The 24,956-nt window shown below is 40.0% G+C and overlaps 1 protein-coding gene across 20 annotated transcripts in view; it reads left to right on the top strand.

Moving 5' to 3' along the window:
- The window catches only part of mark3a (MAP/microtubule affinity-regulating kinase 3a), a 46,589-nt gene that overhangs the window by 1,827 nt on the left and 19,806 nt on the right, over positions 1 to 24,956 (top strand). For 13 of the 20 annotated variants that reach the window (XR_013094533.1, XM_012920071.3, XM_012920069.3 and 10 more), the window contains exons 2-9: positions 3,730 to 3,915; positions 4,780 to 4,833; positions 13,449 to 13,497; positions 15,090 to 15,155; positions 19,441 to 19,511; positions 20,498 to 20,554; positions 22,023 to 22,259; positions 22,665 to 22,805. Coding sequence is in view for 19 of the 20 variants with exons in the window: in XM_012920071.3 (XP_012775525.1) it covers positions 3,730 to 3,915; positions 4,780 to 4,833; positions 13,449 to 13,497; positions 15,090 to 15,155; positions 19,441 to 19,511; positions 20,498 to 20,554; positions 22,023 to 22,259; positions 22,665 to 22,805 (861 nt within the window). In the remaining variant the exon portion in view is untranslated. Of the gene's footprint in view, positions 1 to 457; positions 615 to 3,729; positions 3,916 to 4,779; positions 4,834 to 13,448; positions 13,498 to 15,089; positions 15,156 to 19,440; positions 19,512 to 20,497; positions 20,555 to 22,022; positions 22,260 to 22,664; positions 22,806 to 24,956 lie in introns of those variants that run through there. The other 7 variants (XM_004554718.3, XM_004554727.4, XM_004554725.4 and 4 more) reach the window with 2 other exon arrangements.

Raw genomic sequence — 24,956 nt, 5'->3', positions numbered from 1 at the left:
CAACAGTAAATACAAGGGCTCATTTCACGTCACAGGGATTAAAAGGGAATTAATCAGCATTTTAAAACATTTTTGTTGTAAAGTGCTGATAATTTGTTTTTGTTTTTTTGGAGGGGGGGGTCTAAGACCTTATTTTTTTTAAATATTTATATATGTGGACAGAAATAAACACCTCATATCATTTGTACTATGTGGTACTGTGATTGGCATTTTTCTAATATCTTCATAGGCGCTGACGTTGATTGGCAAAAGATTAAGCAGTACCAAATAAAGTGTTAGGGGCAGCTCTGGAAGCGTAAAAGGTTTGTACGAAATTCGATACTGGCGTTTTCCTCCGTTTTGGCAACAATGAGAACGGAGCCGACAGGAAGCCTTTATTATGAAAGCCTATCGTCTGGTTTCCGGTTTGGGTGTGTCTGGCTGTCGCAGGCTTGACTGGGATCAGTGGCTTCCCCCTCCTGCCGTCTCCCTCTCTGTGTCTCTGCGGTTATCGGGGCTCTGAGTTGGGAAAAATCTGGTGTTGTGGGAATCTCTGTGGGCATCGTCAGCGGGGCGCAGTGCTTTCCTGTCGAAACATGACTGGCTCCCAGGCAGCCAGGAGACACCGCAGCTTTGTGAGTAACCAATAAAAAGGGACTTTTTGTTGTTGTTGTTGTTGTTGTTTTAATTCTTACAAGTTGTTAGCTGGAAAAATAACACGATGGTAACACAGGTGGATGTTTTCTGTGTGGTTCAAAGATAATGAAAACTTCATCTGAGTGTTTCCACTGCATTTGTTCCCAGTCTGTCTCTGGTATCCAACAGTGACCTTATCCTAGTTGATGGTATTTTTATCTCCTCTGCTATCGCTGTAGAAGTCCTAAAATATTCCTGTAGTGACTTAAAAGTATGTCTGTGCTGTTAAAGTGACCTTATAGACTAGAATAGAATAGCACTTTATTGTCATTGTACATGTATAACCAAATTATGGGTTTCTTACTGAGAGTTGCTGTGTTGTAACTGCTCTGATACTTTTTAATACTCTGCAGTGTTAATTAAGTTTTAACTGACCTTGCCTTGATATGAGGTGCAATCTGTGCACAGTTTCTTAAATGTTTAATTTTGCAGCAACTACACGTCTGTTTAATTTCCCACTTTATCAGTGTCTCTTTCTTTTGTCTGCTTAGTGAATGGGGTCAGCCAGGTTAGGGACTGTAGGGGATGGGGAGAACCGGGTGGGGCAGAGTGCATCACTACCCTTAATGAGGCTTTGGTAAGGTGGTCGATACTGAGGCCACACTTAGTATCTGCCAGATTGTTGTTCCAGTTTTTGGGCACAGCACCCAAGAATTGATCCATCTATCAGCTGTGCTGTCAGAGTACACCACCTCAAAATCACAAGGCTGTGCAGTTTCTCTTTGATTACATGATAACGATGCGGGGGAGAGTGTGTTAGGTTTTCTGTTTGTTTGCTGCGTTCCAGAAGTATCCCGAGCAGAAATGTGGTTATCCAAAGTTTTACTGTTGCAAAATCTTAAAAGCTTGGTGCAGTGTAGTCCAGTTAGCCACTACATGCTACTACAACCTGAATAATTAAAACAAAGTTTAATCTGCCAATCTCAACAAAAACAGGAAGTCACCGCTTCATAAAAGCAGAATTTCGATTTGGCTAGATTATTTTATATTTCACAAGTGTACCTTATAAAGTGGCCTGTGATTACTTATTCCTGCAAGACTGATGAGATTATTTTGTTTAAAAAGTATTGTAGAATTTTTTTAAATTGCTGTCATAACATTGTCTGTTTGTGATACATACAGCGGCTCTGCTTTAAAATGAGCAATGTGAATAAAATAATTTAAATTTTCTTTTTCATTAAGACTATAAATTGTTTGTGGAACACTTACAATTTGCCCTGTAATCCTAATGCTTACAGGGCACACATCGTGATGCTGCCGCATGTGTAATCTGGTGTAGCCTCTAACCAAGGAGAAGGTCCCATCTCTGCAATTAATGTCATTATTGTGTTTTATCACCACTTTTTTTTTAAATCTAACACTGAACCCCTCTCCACTTTGTACTCGACAGCTCAGCGTGCTCATACAGAATCAGGAAATGTGTGTAGAGGCACGTTTCTCCATCACCTCACTTCTGTTTTTAAAGTGGCAGTTCGCAGGTTTGAGATGGCACCTTGTTAACCCAAAACATTTATTAGAATGAAAATGTATGAAGAAAGAAGTCGACTGGAATTAAATGACTAGTTGATCAATTGCGCTCAGAGCATATGCAGAGCTTTGTGTGATTGTTGTATGTAATCGCCAGCAGACTGAGCGGTAGAAACCACCATTGTTGCCTCCCCCCACCCACATGTGCTGTGTTTTCCATGACATCTCTCTTTTGCTAGCCTCAAAGTCCTGACATGAAACTTTGACCAGGTGAAAACATTGGCAAGAAAAAGGAACACTTTTCAGGGTATCAAGGGTTAGCTTCAGCTAGTTAGCAGAAAACGCCAAATATTGGTGTGCATATTGTTTAAACTGTTTTAAAAAGAAGTTGCAAGGAGACGTTGTTGGTTTTCAGATTCCTCTCTGTAGTTTCTACCACTGGTGCTGTGGTAGCACTGTGAGAAAGACCCTTATGTTAATGGAACTGTTGTATGCCCATCAAAGGATATGCTACTTTTTTCAGTTTTAGTTGATTGATAAGGACATTCTGTAAGCATGTGACAAAGCACTGCATTGGAACAATATCTCTAACAGTGAATTAATGGGTAGTTTAGCAGCTTCTACCCCTTGCCCACCCTCCCCAAAACAATAACAAATAAATCTGTGTCCAAGGACTTGATTAAGTGGCCCTGAAATTCTTGGCCACATAAACAAGAAGCCAAGTGACTGTTATGTTCATCTCTTAATACCAAATTATAACTAACAGCCTTGTCATGCTCACAATTTACAAACTTTACATGAATCTAATTATGATTTCAACATATTCTATCCATATTGACATTATTTAAAACTGATCATGATGTTCATATTTCATAGTTTTGGAGAAAATGCAATAATTAAGTTGGTTTAAAGAAGCATCTAAAAGGAAAGCAAGTAGTGGTGTTTGCTATGCACCAGTGGAAAAATGTGGGGGAAGGCAGGTTTGCTGCAACCAGAAAATGAAAATAGGCTTTTCGAATAAACGTAGCATGCAAGCACTCAAACATGGTGATGCATAAACCTGTTCAGTGCACTTATGTGGACTTAAACCTGTAAGGAGAGACCGTTAGTGGTGCTGGCATTACCCACATTTGGCTTTGTGCATGGTCCATAATATTACACATTTCAGTGACGGTTGAAATTGATTTCTTTTTTGAAAAATGCGATTAATGGGTTCTAATGTCACTTCAATATAAACAGTATTTAGTGGGACAATATTTGACTAACATTATTTAGCTGGATCTTGTTCAGCTAATATAATAATAATAATAATATTCATGGGAATATCTGTACTTTTGGATGTTTGGTTGATGAAACTCTGAAACTGCTGGGATAAGCACAGAGTTTATCAGCCATCTGTGGCCGCTGGAAGAAAAGCTTACTTTCTTTGTGTGCATCAGAACTATAAATATCAGTAGTGTTTTTTTCCTGCTGAGCCGAGGTGCCACAGCAGGTCAACATGAGTCACCATTGATTACAAGTAGATGTTGCAACACATAAGAGCCATTCAACAGCCAGTGCTTGTCTAACATTGTGCCTTTTCCACAGCACACCTCTCACAGCAATGGCCGTCAGGAGATCAGCACACGCTCAGGCCGGACGGGCGTGCGTCCGGCCCGCAGCTCCGAGGAGCCGCAGCAGCCCCACGTAGGCAACTACCGGCTGCTCAAAACCATTGGCAAGGGCAACTTTGCCAAGGTCAAACTGGCCCGACACATGCTCACCGGCAGAGAGGTAAGATGTACAGTGATGCTGACTATTTTTGTTCTCTCTCTTTAAGAAAGGATCCAAAACAGTACAAAGCTTTACAGATAAAAAAGTTTTTATCACTGTTTGCTTCTCCCTCACGCTGCGAAATAGCTGCGGTTAAGGAGCTGGATGTCTTTGCTGAGCTCACACCTAATTTGTATCTCAGTTCCTCTTTGATGGTGACCTGTGTGTGTGTTTGTGTGTGGCAGTGTCTCACAAACTGTCAAGCACTAACATTGAATGTCTGGTCAGATTTGTAATTTTGCTTGCCTGTTTTTCAGTTAGATTGATCCTGATTTATAATACTGCTTTTAGCTTTAGTTTTTACAATTTAGAGCCTTGAAATGCATTTTTCATAAATGTGTATGTTATTGGAACATAAAAACAGTGCTGCCAGCTTTGTACACCAACCCATTCATCGCTGTAAATCTTGTAGGCAGTAATGGTTGTTTTCAGTGCAGTGTGTAGCAGCTGAACATTTGATTTGTTCATAATTGATGAGGAGAAAGGGCAAGCGTCTTCTTAATGCAGCCTGTGACATTTAAGGAAAGGAAGCGTCTCTGCTGCCTTTGTCCTCTCTGTTCTGTAGATAATAATTTGGCAGGTGCATTTAGACATATTTTTAACTCAAAGAGGATGTTGAAACTATTTTATAACCCTCCCTGTTTAGTTTTCAAGTCTTAAAACGGCAGTTTGGAAAAACATCAGCATCACGTTCCTTTTCTCAGCTCTTTTCTTTCTCGTTTTTGGTTTTTGTTTTCGGTGCCATGTTCCTCTTCCTCTGTGCCACACTTCTCCTCTGCTATTATTTGCCACTTAGCTAACTTTCTATTTTTTCCCTCTCTACAGGTGGCAATTAAAATAATAGACAAGACACAGCTGAACCCAAACAGCCTTCAGAAGGTAATTTACCCCTCCTTCCCTTTCTCTCTCTCTCTCTCTCTCTCTCTCTCCTGTTATAATGTGGCAGAACTCATTTACTAATTCATGAAGCACAACAGATTGCGTATTAATTGTGTAAATGGGAAGCAGGGCATTCTGAGACTGAGCTATGTTCTCCATAGAGCTTCCTGGGGTGAATTAGGAGCTTCTTTTTATGATTAGGTATAAGGCTTTTGCTGCAGTAAAGATCACTTTGTTCCAAGTTGCCTGATACATGTTTCAGACTGAGGCCTTTAAAAAGGATTGTATGGTTTGAGGCTTGTTTTCTTTGATTTTGAATTTGCTTGAAGAATTCTTAGTGGAACTGTTTTAACAGGCTTATAAGATATAGCTGTAGATTTGTCCCATTTGAAGGTTTTTAGATGGTGGTTTTCCTGATGTGTTGTAAACAAAAATAGTTTGGTCTTTTTTGTTTGTTTGTTTGTTTGTTTTTTCCTCCCGCTACCTTTTCCCAGTTCATGTTGCATGGTTGTCATGGAACTTGGGAGCCACGGTTTGGTTTTCCTTGTTAAATCAACCAAATCAGGAAGTGGGCTTTCTTTTAAAATGCAAATTTCACAGACTGAGGGTGAATGCCTTTTTTTTGCAGTTTAGTGAATGGCAGTCTAACTTTACAGTTTGAAGTCAGCGAGTTGAGAGTGAGCTGCCCGTTGCAGTGTTTGTCCTTTTCCTTTTTTGTTTCTAATCGTTAGCAGTAGAAATGTGTGTGCGTGGTCGTTTTGATCTGTGCCGCCGTGAGTTTTGGTTCTGTCTCTGGGCCTGGAAGTCGATATCGTTCCGACTTCCCCGAAACGGGAAGTCGGAACGATATCGACTCTGCTGCAGCTCCCGAGGCCCTTTTTTCTTTTTTCTCCCCCATCGTTAGACAGATAAGAGGGGATGAAGCGGAGCAATGCGGCTGCAGCTGGTGGTGACGCTTATGATGTCGGGTGTTGATGTTGAGCTGGACCCTGCTGCTCGGCTCCTCTCTCCCTCATCCCTCTCAGCAGTCGGCCAGTGGTTTTCCATCAGTTTTTCCAAAGCTCCATTGATTGCGGCCTTTGTATCTCAGAGGCCCGGGCCCTTTGGCGTTGGCTGTGACACTACGTTGACAGAAAAACACTGAGTCATGACAGCGCTGTTCACAGAAACACAAAGCGTGAGGCTTTTGTTGGCAATCCTTGTTGTTTTTAGGTTACTGCTTTGTCACACTCAAGAATAAAAACTCTTTTAGGTGCTTGTCAAGTTATTTTTCCTACTGTTCCACAAGAGATTTAGATTTATTTATTTTTTTACTGTTTATTTTAAGCAATTGGAACGAGCTGGGAAAAGAAGCCACATTTAAAGGCTTTTTAAAGTCTTTTCATGACTGACACATTAAATGTTCTCATTCCTGTCACCTGATGCCATTTATAGGCTAACTATCTCTTTTTTCCCACTTTTTTTTGTTGTTGTTGATTTTGAGTTTTAGAGTTAAAGGAAATCCTGACTTGGCCTAGATAATTGGAGCAGTAATTGCGTGAGAAATGAATCCAGCAAGATTCATAATAAGGAGGACCACTCCTGTTAAAGGAGTCATTTTTGGCCCAACCCTAACTCTTTTGGCAAACTTGAAGCTCAGCCATTTATACAATAACTTAGCATAAAGAATGAGGATGGGGGAGATGCTGGTTCCTGCCAGCTCCATGCTAACAGGACCTTTTTTTTTTCTTTTAATGTATTAGACAATTAGAATATATTTAATTGAGCCATAGCAGGCCTGGTAGTTGCAAGGATAGCTGTTTTCTCCTTTTGGTCCTTAAGCTAAACTAAGCCACTGTGTTGTAACCACACTTGTAAACCAGCTCACAACTGCATAAGATGAGGGCTTTGAAAAGGTAATTATTGTATTTTTTTTGTTTGTTTGTTTTAACCAATCCTTCAAAAACAGTAAAACCTAGTGGATCATTAGACTTAACACCACCTACAGAAACAGATGGCTGTTTCTTTGGCAGCAAGCGAGCAGGGATCTAGGTGAGCACTAAGAAACGCAGTACATGTTTATGTCACTGGCCAGTGTGTGTGTCATCAAGGTGTTATTGTTTTTTTTGTTTGTTTTGTTTTTTAATAAATATATCTGGCTTTCATAAGAGCCAGAATATCCTCTGTTGTATAGTCGTACTACACAACTAATTTGTTAACTTTAATTATAAGTACTGTGCTCTGTTGGAGGTTGCTGAAGTAGTTCATTTTTAGGAGCTAAAAGTCATCCTAGGCTGATGCCCAGATCTTCCTGTCAGACATGCCTGGGCTTGTCTGGTCATGTACTGTAGGGAGTGTAATTACATGCCATTGTTATGGTAATGATATTCACTATAACACTTTTATATCACACAAAAAAATCATACCGATGTTTTAAGGAACAACGCTGGGAAAAGGGTGGAAAAGGCACATGACCCTGACTTGTTTGGATTATTGCCTACACCATGGGTGTCGAACTCCAGACCTCAAGAGCCGGTGTCCTGCAGGTTTTAGATCTCACCCTGGATCACCACACCTGAATCAAATGATTAGTTCATTACCAGGCCTCTGGAGAACTTCAAGACATGTTGAGGAGGTAATTTAGCCTTTTAAATCAGCTGTGTTGGATGAAGGACACATCTAAAACCTGCAGGACACCGGCCCTTGAGGCCTGGAGTTGCCCACCCCTGCCCTGCACTGTGCCTGCATTTGCACAGAAGGACATCACAAAGAGTAGAATATGGTGTCAACTTTGTAGCTGATTTGTTGCACTTTGCTCCAGAAATTTGCATTTAAAATGCACCTCTGTTGGAGGTATCTGTAAAAGTTCACAGTGGTATTTCTTTAAAAATCCAGAGGATGATTTAAATGGAGCATCATCATTAATCTCACAACTGACTCGGTCCATCTGACAGGAACCTGAAGACTATCCATCTAAAAGTACTGTTACATCCTCATCACCTGTGCTGTAGTCGCAGCAGTTTTATTTCGCAGCTCCTTCTTTTCAGTAGATGAGTCATAAGTGAGTTTCTTTCAAGAACTGCTAACATCCGATAACTTAATCAAATACACGGACTGAAAAATAAAGTTCCTGAATGTGAGAGCATGTTATCAATGACATTACAAAATGCCACAAAGACGAATCCACTGCTAAAGAGATGCATTTTAGTTGTGAAAATGAGTGTTATTTAATGTAATTTGTTATGGTTTTTGTGGACTTGCTTATTAGAGTAAAGTTATGTGTTTTTTAAGTGTTTACTTCTGCAGTAGTAACCAATGGGCACAGAGCCACAGACAGCCTGGATGAAGATTAAAGGGGGTGGGTCTTTTCATTGGCTTTGTTGATCATGAGAAAAATATCCAAAAATGCCAGCTGAATCTCTTGAGTATTTTAACAGCCGACTGTCATCGCACAGCTCCAAGTTTGTCAATGTGATGACGTTTTTCGGTTCAGATGGGTTTTGAATGTCTGGATCTCTTCTATTTTTCTTTGCACAAGTCTTACCTTTGAGCTGGTGCTGGTGAAACAGCCAACCTGCATCAGAGCCAGCACCGCTGTGTCCTGACCTCTTATGTAACTGAAAGACTTGGCGAGAGGCTGATAGCGGTGGGGGTGGAGGGGGTGTATCGTCTCTGAAGCCTAAATGTTTATTTTCAGCCTCTGTTCTTAATAGTTTGGCGGAGATGAGTCGACATTCACATCTGTCACCGGCTCCTGGCAAACTGCTTCCAGCTTCCCGCTCTGTTCTTGTCTTTCTGTCCTGATTCAACCTGCTGTGGTGGTCTTGTTATCCTTGTCAGGGGTCAGGGTGGGAGTATGATGCTTGGAAGTCTTGATTAAATGTAAACAGTGTTGGTAAGAAGCTTAGTCTGTGACAACGTCCAGTGTCAGGTTTGTTTTTGCCTTTAGTGGTTGGAGGATTGTTATTAAAAGCTTTTAACATGACGTTTTTTCCATGAAATTTTTCCTGAGCTGTCAGTAAGACTTAGTTACTGGCACTGAAGAAGAATCAGTTGGATGTTAAAGAATTTGAGCCAAATGTATGAATCAAACTGGTTCACATAAGACATTGACAACAAAACCTCATAATATCAAAAAAGTAAGAAATGTCATTTTTTAAGAGAAAGAAGTGCCTTCAAAAAGTTACTGGGGAGAAAGTTGTTTTTTTTTCCCCCAGTATTGTTTTATTTGTAGGTTTTCAATCCTCAAGAAAACTATCTTAGTCACTTAAGTGTTTACATAGTTTTAGATGTTGGGAGCTGTTAAAATGGGGCAATCGTGGCTCAAGAGTTGGCAGTTTGTCTTGTAATCGGAAGGTTTCCGGTTCCGGTCTTGTCCTTGGGCAGGACACTTCACCCGTTGCCTACTGGTGGTGGTCAGAGGGCCCGGTGGCGCCAGTGTCCGACAGCCTCGCCTCTGTCAGTGCGCCCCAGGGCAGCTGTGGCTACAATGTAGCTTGCCATCACCAGTGTGTGAATGTGTGGATGACTGAATGTAGTGTAAAGCACTTTGGGGTCATTTACCATTTAAAATGGAAACAAAAAGTAAAACAAAGTTTTTCAAAAGTAGCTCCAAAATTGAACCAAAAGACTCCCATGTTAAAACATAGTTTTAAGGGCGAAGCTAGACTTATCAACCATTTTTTTTGTAGATCCAAACTTCATCTACAGATACAGCTCATTTTAATAATAACCTAACACTATACACTCATGTCCAAATATGGTCACACGTGGCTCCAGGAACCAACATGGTGACGACCAAAATGCTGACTTTAAATCTTTAAAAAATGGCACTTAGCCACCGCAACATAAGCCACTGGTTTGTTACGTCCTTCTTTTATATGGAGACTAAGGAAAGAGAATTGGAGAAGCCAGCGTTCAAGTTTGTTTTTACCACTGGTGACTTCTCTGAATCTCATAAACATGGTGTGATAGTAGCCATTAATTTGAACCATAGTGTTATTCCTTCAGGTTGATTTGTTTGCCCGGATGAAAACAATAACCGTGGAGCTTTGAAGGGACAAAATAAGCCCACTGAGGAGGTGAACTTAACAAAACACAGTAAAGTAAAACTGCCGTCGGGATATATTTTCTCTTAGCTGAAGTAAACAGCCGGGGTCGATTACCTCAAAAAGTGCACAGACATCCATCGTTCTTAGCTGAAGTTGCAGGGGCTGTAATCTGATTTGATATGACTCAGCTCAAAGCGTCTAACCTGGTGGGATGAGAGTTTATAAAGAAAACATCCAGTAAATGATCTAATGTAGCACCCGTGAGATTTTGTTTACAGGCCTCAGATCTGTTTTAATTGAGGCTGTTTCAATCTAAACAGAAAAATGCAGCAACTAAAAATGTAGTCTGACAAAAACTAGTTTTAGGTGTGACTTCACCCTCGAATTGTGTGTCATGTGGCCTAAAGGTTCCTTGTATAGATCATAAGATGGATTGCGTAATCAGGACAGCTGTGCATTATTGCAGCGGCATGACTGGATCACCAGCAGGTTTGAGTCCTCGACCTAATAGCTGTATTATGTGGTGAATCAGCCCCGTCTCTCCAGAGTTTTTCCACTAATTCTGTTTACTGCGTAACATACCTGACAAAGTATTCCCATGTACTTGTTGGCGTGTTGTGTTTAGAACCCACCCAAGTTTCAGAAGGCTTGTATATAAGATAAGATAGAACTTTATTAATCCCTCGGGTGGGTTCCTCTGGGAAATTCGACTTCCAAAAAGCACAGCAACGACCGAAGTTACAGTTACAGAATTGTCACACACACACACACACACACACACACACACATATATATATATATATATATATATATATATATATATATATATATATATATATATATATATATATACACAAATACATAAATACAGAGACAAATATAAATAAAATATACAAAGGGGATAAATAGAATAAATAGGAATAAAAAATAAAAATACAAGTGAATTGCACATTTCAAGTATTGAGTCTATTGCACTGTTGACTATTTAAAAAAGTATATGCTATATAGGACAGCACAGTTTGTACCGAAGTCTTCACAAAGTTACACAGAAAAGATAAGGTTGTTCAAAGCTGCAGCAGCTTCTCTTCAGTAAGAAGGAAAGAGTTCCTCTCTGAGCTGCAGTGAAGAGGTTTCCACTGTCACACAGAAAACCAGCTTAGATTTATTCCCCTGTACTTTCAGAGAGCTCAGGAGAGTATTTTGAGTATAATGACGGGCAGATCAGGGTGTAATGACAGTGAGGAGACCTCAAGCTCACTCCAGTGCTCCTCTTCCTCTCGTCATCTTTGTCAGAGGCCAGACAACTCCTGCATCAGTTCGTTTTTCTGTCTTTTAATTTTTTTATTTTTGGGGGGCTTCTCAAAAAATAAAAAAACTCCTTAAGGCCTCACTAACTGGAGTTCATAATATTCCCTTCAGTCTCTGAGCAAGGAATTACATGAAACTTATTATCCAAGTCAACAACTGCCCACAGCTGGAATTCTCTACATGATCTGAACATTTAAAATTACTGTTAATCGTTTGTTTTTGTTTGTTTGTTTTGTTTTTAAGTATAGGGGATGCAGAGTTGATAATAGAATGTATTCTTTCTGAAATCTGACAAAAAAGAGCGAATCCTTTTAGATGTAAATAATTAGTGAACCTACTCTGTAGTCACCTGTGAGAAACCTTTATTAATATTTCAGATCTTATTATCCAAGGTATGAAAGGAAAACCAAGAAATCTTGTAGGGGAAGTTCTAACAAAGCCGTACTTGGAGCGTTTACATTTTCTGTGAACTAAGAGGATTAATAATAGTCAATTATTCAACAACTGGATAAATATTAGACTTGTGATGCAGAAGTGATCATCTGTGGCAGAAACTGTAATGACTGAATGATGTATTTTTACAGTCACAATTTCTGCTGCTATGGGTAACTATGCAATAGGTGTCATTGATACAGTGCACCATGTTTTGCCACCTTACAGTTTTCAAACTGGACTTCCTGGTTCATATTTCATGTTTCATTGCCTCTCTGAATTTTCAGCAAAAGTGATGCTATAAAGGATCCTTTATGGTGCTGCTGAAACATTTCTTCATTTATGGAAAAGATGACAGTTTTATGTAATGAATGTTTTATAGGTTTCCACTTTTTAGCCAAAAAATCTAAACGCAGTGGATAAATCTTTCCTGAAACATGTACTTCTTCATTTGATTGAAGACTTTTTGTGTTTTCGGGCTGTCCAAGATCTGTTTGTCAGCAAGCGAACCAGCACATTGGGACTTCTCCTGCCTCATGAAAGATTGATACCTTGTTTTATATTTTTATGGAAGAGAAGAAAGTGAGGTGTAGTTTTCAGCAGCTCAATAATAAATCCCATGTGGTGCTCTTTATGCCTCCTAAAGCGAAACACTAAAAAGGATTTTTGGCCACTAAAGATCTCCTTGTCTGATCACTCTGAAGCATAATGAGGAAGCATGTCAGCTAAGTGTCTTCATTTTCTGAGGGATGGAGATCTGACACCACATGTTGAACTTAGTTTAGATTACCTTTGCCCGTCAGTGGCTCTGAAACCACCACTATGTTGCAGAATTTCCTGTAATCCTGTCACTGTGTCAGCAGCAGCGACATAATGACCACATTTCTTTGACAAATATGCTGAGGATGTTTAGTAGAGACCAGAGCTTGAAATGCCATGTTAGCACTCAGGAAAGCAGTGTTAATAATAGTTTTAAAAAGTCTTAATATATTAAGAATGGTCACACATTTTGAGAATGTGTTCTTAAAAATGTATTAATGCACAGTTTGGGGGGGCTTTCGGAGTTTTTCACCCCTCACTATATGAACAAAACCAGTGAGCCACATCTCTTAAACCTATGCCCAAATAATCATGTAGTTGCACTAGTTTGTCGTCATGATTTAACTCTAATGCTGTTGTCGTGTGTGTGTGTGTGTGTGTGTGTGTGTGTGTGTGTGTGTGTGTGTGTCGGGGGGGTGGAGCATTGCACACAGCATAACGTTGAGTAAAGACAGGTAGAAGACAAGATGGCTTACTTGTGTTGTTGAGAACTCCTTAGCCTACTGCAAGTGTAGCAAAAGCTCCCAAACAAGTGCTACGCTCTCTGAAATAAGACAGGCAGTCTGTGACTGCAGTTGGACAGGTTGCATGGAAGCTTTTGATTGGTTCATGTAAAACCTCCTGCCTCCCCAAAGCAATCAGCCGAGGAAAAACATTGCAAATGTTTTTCAAAGTTTATTCAGAATGTGTTTATCTCCTGCGCCTGTGTAATGACATGGCATGTCTGTAGCCTGCTATCTAAAAATATTTCTTAAAAAAAGCATTTGCACTGAAACACTTTGACATGAAGCCTCTGTTTTCTTTGCTTTGAAGTTGTTTTGTCATGAAGAAAAGGGACAGGTTAACTCACACAGTCCACTGGGATAGTCTGACTTCATGCTGACTCCCTCATGAAAGTGCTCAGTGCTCAAAGACATACAGCAGCTTTTATTATTGTGGTTTTTATCTTCTGAGGTTGAATAATGTGCTTTGTTGCTCAGTAGACTATATGCTGAAGTCTAAACTCTGAATTTTTCTAATTTTCAGCTCTTCAGAGAAGTTAGAATAATGAAGATCTTGAATCATCCCAATATAGGTAAGTGCATCTTGTTTAGAAATAAGAATTTTAAGTATATGAGCTTTATAATGACGAGGACGACTGACATGCAGGTTCAACCTTTGGACCTTTCTGTTGGTGGACATGAAACAACAAGTTCCTGCTATGCATTTTGTCATTGCTTTAATTTCCCTTGTAGGATCAATAAAGTATCTATCTAACTAGATATGACTCGTTAAACTTTTTACTTCTACATGAACTGAAACATAAAAGAAGTCAGGAGATTTGAGCAGATGGATTTGTAGCATACATGTAACAAGCCATCTAAAGTACCAGGAACATTTTCAGTAACAAGGTCGAAGCCTGCATTCTTGGCATTTTATAAAATGCTTGTGAAAGAGAAACTATAAAACAGGAAGCTGTCCCAGATGACATTCAGACTTTACTACCTTCATCTGCTGTTAACTGCCGGTAATTGAGGCTGAAACTGGAGGACCGTTCGTCCCGCTTTGTTTTGGAATCGGAGTATGATCGGTAAACAAGAGAGCGCATGCTGCTCGGAGCCATAACGAACGCTGGAAACACTGAGTCGTCTGCGAGAGCCAAAAATGCCAACAAACGCCAAACCACAGCAACAACAAGGAACCTACATTACAAACAAACCTTAGCTGTGGAGCGCCTGACTATGGAATGTGTAGCCACAGGAAAGCTTTTGTGCTGAAATGAATAATTAATATTATATTTTATCTTCATGAATTATTATTCCAAAAAAATGTAAGAAAAATATTTTATCCTCAGGTATTATAAAGCTTACCAAAAGTCCTATTGATGATGACTTTATTTATATGTACGTTTTAGAGGAAATACAGATGTTGCCAGTGTAGCAGATGATTTTTAATGGGGGGAAATTTAAGTTTTTGGATTTCCTTTTTTTTTTTTTTTTTCCTTCCTCTCCTTTCTTTGTATTCCCCTCAACTCTGGTAATGTTTCTAGGCATGAAAGTGCACTTATATGTACTATGACCATATAAGTATATACTAGTAAAATCTGACAAATTTATTTGTCATGAAACAGATTAGAGAAGTCTGCCACGGTGCATTTTGTTCTTGAAATGTGAATTTCCTGTTTGTTTGGTTTTTTGTTTTGTTTTTTCCCCATGTCCTCTCTGCTTGAGTTCCTCTACAAAAGTATAATAGTAATTATCAGAGTGATAGTAAATGCTATCACCAGCCCATAAACTCTCTCTCCCCTCCTGCATTCCCTTTGTTTTTCATCCCACCTTGTCTATATTTAGCAGTGCAGCTCTCAGCTGCTCGTCACAGTCCTTTATATCGGTGAGCTACTGCAGTAAAAGAAGGAAGGGAGGGGGAAAAAGAAAGAAAAAAGAATTTGGACTGTACAGTAAATACCGAGTGCTGCTCAGCTCAACTATGATGTGCTTACATGGTCACGACACGCACAGTTCCACGTGACTTCACTTTTTCTTCGACTCACTCGGGGTGTGTGTTTGGAAACAATTTTTCCGTGTTCATGAGCATGAATTCATTACTGCCTCTGTCTGGATCTCTCTCGTCTTTTGACATAATTGAATTTATAATTCCTCTCTCTCTCTCTTTCTCTCCCTCCTGCAGTCAAGCTTTTTGAAGTTATTGAGACCGAGAGGACGCTCTACCTGGTAATGGAGTACGCCAGTGGAGGTGAGACATAGATGCAGTGGTTAGCAAAGTATCTCCAACATGTCAAACTTGTGAATTACAACCATTAGGATTGTAACAGTAGCTGTAAGTGCAACATTTGGTTCAAGAGTTTGGCTGCAGAAGTCCCTTTATGTTGCCGTGCTCGAACTCCTGGATGATATTTGCCTGAAGTCGAGGTTCTGTCTTGACAGCTGGCAGATGCTGTGTGGTTTTTATTTTGCACGACACTTTAACTCACAACATGGTGAAATGGAAATGCCAGAACTTGCAAGTTCTGTGCTCACACTCTACGGCTCAGTCGACTGGTCGCCATGTGGTGCTCACTCTGAACACGAGCAACGAGCCCCCACTCACTTTGTCCACCGGCAATTCCAATAAAGTTTCTCTGTGATAGCGAAGAAAGTGCGAGGTCCTGTGACTTTGTGCTGTGTTAAAGCTGACATTGCAGTTCTGGTTTTAATGGATTCTTTGAAGTTGATTAAGAGTTTGTTATGGTTGTTGTAATTTATTTTATACTTCGAACTGGTCAGATTTGAACGCATCCTCAAAATGTAAGTAAATATGAACCATGTACTATTACACCCCCAGGCAGCCATTTAGTAAATATAATTGCATAATAAATTTTGGTTTTAAACAAATGTTATGGTTTTATAATGCCAAGAACTTTAAGAATTTCCTAGACCCCCATGAAAATAAATAATTTGAAAAACAACTCCACTAACAGCTGCTGCACTCAAGACCACATAGTTGGTAGAAATCTGCTCTCTGTGCTGCTCCCGAGAATAATTTATTAATGCCCAATGTGATAAATGTGCATGTTAATAATTGATATGCTGCTCCAAAGATATATTATCTGCAAACTGCACTTGTAGCTGAAAGGGGAAAAAAGGAACAAGATTACTTGTACAAAGAGCTCAACAACAGTTTTATACCATAGCCTGAGCTTTAACCTGACTTCTGCACGAAGTATACAGTAATGTGGAAAAAGTCTTGAACCCTCATTCATGTCTATATATTTTGCTTCCAAGGACTTTTTTTGTAATTTGTTTTAAAGGTTGTCTTCAGGAATAGTTCTCTAAGCTTTCTATTGGTCTTTTATTTTCAGGCACTTTGTTTACTAGCAGCCTGTCACCAAAACACTCTTTTGCTGAATCTATGAAAAATGACAATCATAACACAGTTGGATCAGCATAAAATAGAGCTATCAGACAAATGTGGCATATCTCGGCATGGTGTGCATTGTGCCTTTTTTGTCATGTATAAAACACGGCGGAGGCTGTGTCATGATTTGGGGCTGCATTTCAGCCAGTGGTGTTAAGGATCTTGTAAAATTGATGTAATTATGAATTCAAAAGAATACTGTCAGATTTTAATCCACCACATAGTGCCATCTGGAAAGCATCTGATTGGCAATGGCTTCATTTTTTAGGATGACAGTGATCATAAGAACTGTGCCAGTGCAGTAAAAGCACATCTGGATAGATAAACACACAGTGGGACACGATCAGTCATGGACTGGCCTCCCCAGAGCCAGAAAAGCAACATTTTTGAAGAATTGTGGCACAACAAAAAGGCAGCCAACATCTAAAGTAGAGCTTTGAATGTCCTTCAAGAAGCCTGAACACTACTTGATAAGAAAGCTGCCTTAGAGAGTTCAAGCTGTACTGAAGATTAAAGGTGTTCACACCAAATATTCGCTTTCGAGCACATTGGAATTGTACAAACTCTGTTTTATATGTTTGCATGTTTTATTAATGCAATGAACCTATTTTCCTACCGCAATGTATAGAAATGAGCGGTGACTCAAGACTTTTGTGCAGCGCTGTATGATAGGCATTGACATATTTTTATTCTCAGAAAATTTACTATAATTTATAAACTACCAAATTTAAGTTAAACATAAGTTAATTAGACGTAGAGTTCAAACACATTCTTTTATACTTATTACCAAAATTACAAAATGCTTATATGAAAGCTCTCATGAAACTATTGCCACATTCTGAGACATTTGTATCCCACATGCAGTATATATGAAAAGGAATGTAAAGTTTAAAGCTACTCCCCAAACGTTGAAACATAGTGACATAAGTGACATCCATGCGGAAAATGAACAAATCCACTCAACACACAGGAGACGAGTCAGAGCAGGAAAAACATGTTGGTCAGCTACCATCAGCTCTGTGGGACACTGCATGTCTGAAAGTTCCTACAGTGTTGCATGTTTGCGATTTGAACATTTTGTCTTCCACTAAAGTAAACATTAGTTTCAGTTGTTCACTGGATAAATGACTTTGTTGGAAAAGCATCCTTTAAAAGCTAAGACTAACTTGCTCTTAGATTAGCTTCAGCTAAGACAAGAGAAAAAACCTTAGTGAACAAGATTTATCAAGAATGAAGGAGATTAAAATGTTTCTGTAGGTGAATTTGGGATTATGGTCTTGTTCACACGGTCAGCTGCTACAGTTCCTCATGCCTTACTTTATCAAAGTCTCAGTCATACTACCTTTTAGGGCGTGCAAACTGTCACTCAGAGCCTTGAAACAATCCTTCAATACATACTTTTGCGAACACTGACATCCAAATACATTTGCCTGTGGGTGCCGTGGTCACAGGATAGCTGAGGGTTTCTCTCCCAGTCTGCTTGAGGCAGCTTGTGAAAGAGGTGAGGTGGGTTTTGTGCTGCAGTAAATGAAGAGGAGTGAAGGGGAGCACGCAACAGCTACAATAAACTATGCCTACCCTCCAACTTGAGATATATGTAGCTGTAAGACCCCCAAAGAGTTTTCTCTTGGAAGTCTTCAGCTGGGGGAAATTTTCTTTTTCTGAATTCTCATTTCATGTCATGTCATGCCACATCTTTCCATCGATTGCTTGAGCTGTTCATTATTGGACTGCTGAGCTGAGCAGAGACGACAAATTGTGAAGACATGCTTGTTGGGTACCAAATCACATTATCACTGAGATGGGAACTCTGATCACTGGCCAATTGCATTAGCTCTTAGTGACGTAAATCGAATACTTGTTTCAGTTCGTCATTGATTTTTCTCAGAAGTCATGCAGGATCTTAAGGTGACCCTGTCAGGTTGCTTGAAAAAAAAGTGCAGCTTAACTAATGTTGTCATGATAGAATACCTGCTTAGTGTCAGAATATTAGTGTTACCATTAGCAGTAAGTTGCTGTGTGATGTTTAAGAGCAGAAAACTCGGTGCAAAGAGGTGGCGTGTAATAACTAACCAAACTGCCCACTCCAGTATATATGCACATGAGACTGTATTTAGGGCAGTGCAATTTCATACCTGGAATGCTGTTATTGCTGTGCAATATCATTGTCCTGATATTTTGTACATTTTTTCCATAATGTATACAGCTCATTTCTCTTAGATTCTTACATGTGTATATCCTAGATCCTTTTTTTTATTTTTAGATTTATTAGTAAATTTGTAAAACTGTATGTGCTGAATGACAAAGTGACAAGTTTATTCTATTCGTCTTTTCTAACTGTGGCTGAGTCCGACTTGATAAGTTGCCCCAGGATTATTTGATAGTGCAGAAAAGTGATGGCAGAATTTAAGAAGCCTTACAGTCTTGTGCCTCAAATTAATTTAAGACAACAAAATTATAGTTTTGTTCTCCATGCAGTTTTTATTAAAGCTCATCTTTATGTACAACATACAACATGCTGTTTACCTCTGACATGCAGAGTTTCAGCACGCTCATTCTGTCTTTAGCGGTTGAGTCAGAGACCGCTGATGAATTGATGCTTATAAGTACAGAATCGCACACTCTGGCTGCCTCTGCAGGTCAGCGCCGAGAGCGCGGAAGGGTTTTGAGGATTCAAGAGAAGTGGGGGAGGTTTTTTCTGTTTTGTTTTGTTTTTTTTTCTCTCTTTTTCCTATCACCCGAGTATGGGCGTGCACATGCACGCACCAGCAACTCGAGTTCAATTAACACACGAGGGAGTGTAGTCACGTTTTGGTTGTGCGTGTGGGCCGAGGGAAGGGTCTGCTGCTGTGGAGCTCAGCTCGGCGGCAGCTTTGTGCCTCCAGGAGAGGCTCAGTGTGGAGGAAGCGTTGCCGAGCTCAACTCAATATGGTCAAGAAACGCCCTCGAACCATGCACATGGGCGATGGTGCAGGCCAGCTGCGTATAAGTTATTTTTATCTGCAGATTTTTAGAAGCTGCGATTCACTTTGTGTTTGTCTACTTTTTTCGTATCCGTTTTCCTCACTGCTTATTCTCTACTTTTAGTGTTTTCCTCAATTTCTCTCTTTCTGCTCTTTTGCAGGAGAGGTGTTTGACTACCTGGTTGCACACGGAAGAATGAAGGAAAAAGAGGCCAGAGCTAAATTTAGACAGGTACCCAGCTTTCTCCCCCTGCAGTGTTCTGGTTTCACACCTCTGCTCCTGGCTGTGCTTCAGACAGGACGCTGTCCTCTGTGTGTCCTCGGAGGACAGAAGCGTCTCTGTTGTGTTGAGACTGATGAAATGTCTAAACCGACTTGCTTCCCCATCACTTACCTCTTCATGACTGTCACAAACAAGCCATCGACTGTTGTGTGAAGTGCTAAGAAGCTGGTCCAAAACACCTGGCTGTTATGTATTCATGTTCAACACTCAGACTCTCTGTATCTTTTTGCCCGTGTTGGTATTGGTTTAATTAGTAGTGAACGACAGTGATCTGGCATCATAAATGAAACAGCCTCTGGTGTGATCAGATTTTAGATTAAAACTATCTTAAATTGTGTAATGAGAAACAATCCCTTGATAATCAGATCTAGCTGCAATTTCAGTTGAAGAAGTTTATGTAACCCCCCATCCTGTTACCATTCTACTTTATGAACTGTTTTGATAATGCTCATAAAAGTGACACAACCTTGATGCAGTTTGAAAACATGCAAAAAACTCAGTTTGGTGGTGTTTTTTGCCAGTGTTTAAGTTATAAACTCTGTGCATCTGAGTTGGTGGATATACTAACATTTTGCGTTTTGTAGTGTTGGTTTCTCAAGACAACACAAATAAAATTCTGTGCAAATCTTGAAGCCTTAAAAATGAAGGGAACTGAAGACTCAAAAATGATCATTTTAAAAGCTCTAAAATGTGTCACTCAAAGGAACTCCTTGTGCCCTGATACTAGCAATACTCGTACGTGCCTCACGAGTCAGACGAATGTACGACAGAGCTACTGCACAAACCTGTTTTCTCACCGCTCTGGTGTCGTCAGCCCCACCTTAGCTGAGTTGTATCTTTCCTGTTAGTTTCAACCACATCTCCTCCTACACCACATCCTTTATCACAGTCTGAGAACATTTAACTAAGCTGTACTTGTGTTTCGTTCGGCACAGATTGTATCGGCGGTGCAGTACTGCCACCAGAAGCACATTGTTCACAGAGACCTCAAGGTGAGTGGTTAAAAATGCAAACACAGCAAAAAAAAAAGATCGAACTTGAATTTTCAGTATTTATCCAAAAGCCTTTATAGGTCACACTGTGGTGTGCATCATGCATCATTCAGTTGAAAGTCATTAATTCAGATTAAAAGGGATCACTGTTATTTTTGTATCCAGCTGGTATTTGTATTGTATGTATTTCTACTTCAACTTGAAGTATTTGAGGAACTTGATCCCCATCTGAACTCCTCTTTCTGTCCTCAGAATCTTCACATTTAAGAAGCTGATATACTGTACATATTATATTAGGGTCAGTAGATTTTAAAGAGTTTGCTGTCCATCATGAATTAAAGGTCACATCAGTCCCTGTTTTATGATTCCCGTCTTAACTCCCATGTTCCCACAGATGAATCCAACACACACACAGCTAGTGAGGCTCATCTTTTCCCTTTTCCGACAGTGTCCTTGGCCACTATGGCCACCATGAAACAAATCTTTGCACCATAGAGGTGGGAGGAGTGTTAAAAAAAAAAAGAAAAAGTAGGTGGCCCTATAAATTGTCTACATGTTCTCCCGCCTCTTCTGTTTCACAGCCGTGATGCTCTCCATTTTAGTTCTCCAACTATAAATATTGATGCCTCTGTATTTTTATCTCGGCATCAGTGGGAGTAGCTAAGAGAAGAGAGGCCCGTGTATCTGCTCTGCCAGCAGCTGCACATCCAAAGTGTTTCCTCTGCGAAGCTTCATCAATGATCAATGAGTAGGGAGATGACAGAGCAGCACGGAGCTGCTCAGCGCGCGTCCAAATGTCACACTCGATGTAGAAGAGGTATACAAGCCACATTTTAACCAAACACTGTCCCTCGGGCTTGTAGGCCATTTTGTGCCTCTGAGGAATTCTGGGCTTTTTGTGGCTTCAGCAGCAACACCTGCTGAGATTTTGACGGTCAGATATGTTATGATGAGTGCTGTTTGCATGCAGCTGCAAGCCTCTCAGGATGTCAGTTCAGTGTTTCAGCTGGAAGGATGAGTCCTCTGTGTACTCATCTCAGCTTTCTAATTAGTCTTTCGCCTACAGCTACATGTCAGCAAAGAGCAGATGGCTGGGTTGAAATCTTCATTCATTCACAAAGGAGAAATTATGTGTTTTTTTAAAGCCTTATAATCCTGGATTTTTGGACTCATAAATAAATAAACAGGTTTTTGATTTTTGGCACTTTTCTTGACACTTTATGGACAAAATGATTAATCAAGCGACTGCAGAAAAAGTGCTTATCGTGTTTGGCTTTGTCTAAAAAATAATCACTAATAAAGTCTATCAATAATATCATCAAAAACAAACTTCATGCTGCTGAATGACAGCAATACAGAAGAAATAATTATTTAAACATTTTGGCCTTCATGTGGCTGCCTCTCCAACACTGACCAGTGTTCAGTGCTCAGCAGATTGCCTAAAAGTTACTGGTTTGTCTGTTCAAAGGCTGAGAACCTGCTCCTCGACGCAGACATGAATATCAAGATCGCAGATTTCGGCTTCAGCAACGAGTTCACTCTGGGCAACAAGCTGGATACGTTTTGCGGCTCTCCGCCGTACGCAGCACCGGAGCTTTTCCAGGGAAAGAAGTACGACGGGCCAGAGGTGGACGTTTGGAGTCTGGGGGTGATACTGTACACGCTGGTCAGCGGCTCGCTGCCCTTTGACGGACAGAATCTTAAGGTAGCGTGTGGATGACATGATGCTGCAGCTTCTTTCTCATAGCAGAAGGAGAGAGATGATGCTCTTTCTCCATATTTTCTATAAATAAAAGGGACTACCTTATTATATTGGATCCTAGGTTACACAATACAAGATGTTTTTACATTTAGCAGTCCAATTAGAGCAACTGAGAAAGCGATAATAAAAACAATCATAGTTGTCATTTAAATGCTGTTATATATAACTGTTGGTACTGTCTAGTGTCACATGTACCATGGGTTTATATGGTGCAAATCCTGTGGAAGCTGTTCCAGGTTCTCTTAAATGATTAAAGTAAAGCTTATGCACGATGTTACAGTCTACAAACCAGCCCCTACATTTCTTCTAGCAATGATCTGAGATCAGTCCGTTCATCCTTCTCTGCAGGAGCTGCGGGAGCGTGTGCTCAGAGGGAAGTACCGCATCCCTTTCTACATGTCCACAGACTGCGAGAACCTCCTCAAACGCTTCCTGGTGCTCAACCCGGCCAAGCGGGGTACTCTCGAGGTGAGGGAGGACGCAGAAAATGTAAATATACCTCTTAGTTCTTAACGCACTCCCAGAGCACGTCTGCACCATTGGAGAATGCCATCCATCCTCAAACCCCTCCTCTCAGTCCCTGCATCTCCCCACTGCATCATCTCCTCTGACGCCGACGGCGTCCTGTTTTGTGCGTGTGTGCCCGGCCCACACTCTACTCCTCCTCTTATGATGTTGTAACCATGAATAATGCATCGACGTTTTTGTGTTTGTGCCAAAATTGGCTTCTGTGATCACTTCTCTGCCTTCATTTGTGCCTCGAGTATACATCAGTTTTCAAGAGGGTGCATATAACCTACTTATTTAAGTCTGCGTCATTATGAGCACAAAGTACAGCTGCGTTTTTAATGCATTTTATTTATCTCCCGGTTTAAGCAAGATCAAAACGTGCAGTGTGCTAGCGAACACTTCAGTTCGCTTTGAGTAGAAACAGCACACAGTCCTCACGAGTACATTTCATTTTGCTTTAACTTAACAGGAACATTGCTGAAAACAATCCATCTGTTATCAGTAAATCTGGTGTCCAGAAATGTGCTCACACCTAAAATCCATCGAGCATCATGGATGTGAGGATTAGCTGGTTAATAGATGACATGTGAAATATCTTTGGCTTTTAATCAGCACATGATTCTAAAGTGAACATAATAGGAGTTCAAAACTCTTCTGTTAGCAAAATATAATATGAAATTGCCCGTTTGACTGTAAATGAGTTTCATTACATTGTTTTTGTAATTGTGCATTGCCTTTTGAGCAGCATATAATGTTGTTTGATCAAATATTTGGGGTCCAAGAAATCCTCCAGTTATTGTTAAGGAAACATTTGTGCTTTTTGTCACAGTATTAAATAATAGATGAGCAGCAAAAGCTACAAAACTGTAAATGCAAACATGTTAAAAAAAAAACATTCATGTATAAGTAGAAATGTGTCTGTAGTACATTTCAAAGTTCCAGCAGAAGTAGGAGGATAACGAACAGCGGTGTTGTACGATCAGACTTCAGCATGTTCTCTGATGAGCCAAATGAAATTTTGACCTCTTAACCAAAAGCATTAAAGGTCCTCAGAGTCCACATACTAAGTTAAATATTACTGGACAAAAATAAATCAGTTTTCCAAAGTTGATTGACAGAAAATGGCAGAAATACCTGGACTTTTTATTTCCGTCAGAACATCTGCGGTGGTTGGAATAATCCAAGTGTTAAATGTAAGAGGAAGAGAGGACAGAGAGAATTGTTCCACAGATCAATGTGTGAATGATCATCTTTTAGCTGTTCACACTCCGCAGTAAATCATTCACACAAAGAAAAATCGTTCTTTTCAGTTATTTTTGGCATGTAAGCTCTGAACTTGCTATTTAATCTCAAAGCTGATTTTCGCCTTTCATTTCAAGGAAATGGCTTTATTGCATTTTGCTGAATTCTTTAGAGCAGACAGTACGTGAGTTAAAATAAATAGTGCTGGCTCGAATGTCGGGGTCACATCTGTTGGCGTTTGATGCCACACGATTGACCTGGATTATGGCAGCCACAGCAGAGCGTGATAATTAGTTTGGCTCTGTCCTCAGTAAAACCCCAGGGACCAATTGATCAGCTGATGATTGATTAGCGAAATAAAATAAGGGTGCACGCAAATGTGATGGAGCACAGTTCAATGTGTAGTGTTTCTGGGAAAGGACTGAATTGTAATTAAACCTGAGTGGAATGCCTCATGCACTCGACTTACTGTTTGATCTGTTATTACAGTGGATGTTAAATGCATTGTTAGAAATATAAATCTGTCAAGTTTAGACTTGAACTAAAATTTCATTTCAATATTGTTAAACTGTAACATCTGTCCACACCAGTTATTTTGGACTAAGCCTTTTCTGATAACACCAGATAATATTTGAAGATGCACCTTAAGAGCTACTAAAGGTTTAACCTCATGAGCTGTGGTGCCCCCAATATATGTTGATTTGATTCACTTTTTTTTTTTTTTTTTCTTTAAAAGCTGAGACAAAGGTTATAGTTCTAGTATCATAGAACTACTTAGCAATTTCAGTGGGAGTGACTTCCTCAGTCTCAGCTGACTGCAGGTTTCTCCAACCTTAGAAACAGTACATTTGCATAATGACTGAAACCAGCCCACTGAATAACAATGGA

Source organism: Maylandia zebra, linkage group LG19, assembly GCF_041146795.1.
Source record: "Maylandia zebra isolate NMK-2024a linkage group LG19, Mzebra_GT3a, whole genome shotgun sequence".
Classification (NCBI taxonomy): Eukaryota; Metazoa; Chordata; class Actinopteri; order Cichliformes; family Cichlidae; genus Maylandia; species Maylandia zebra.
Note: the sequence above shows the minus strand (reverse complement) of the source record. Positions and strands in the feature narration are given on the sequence as shown.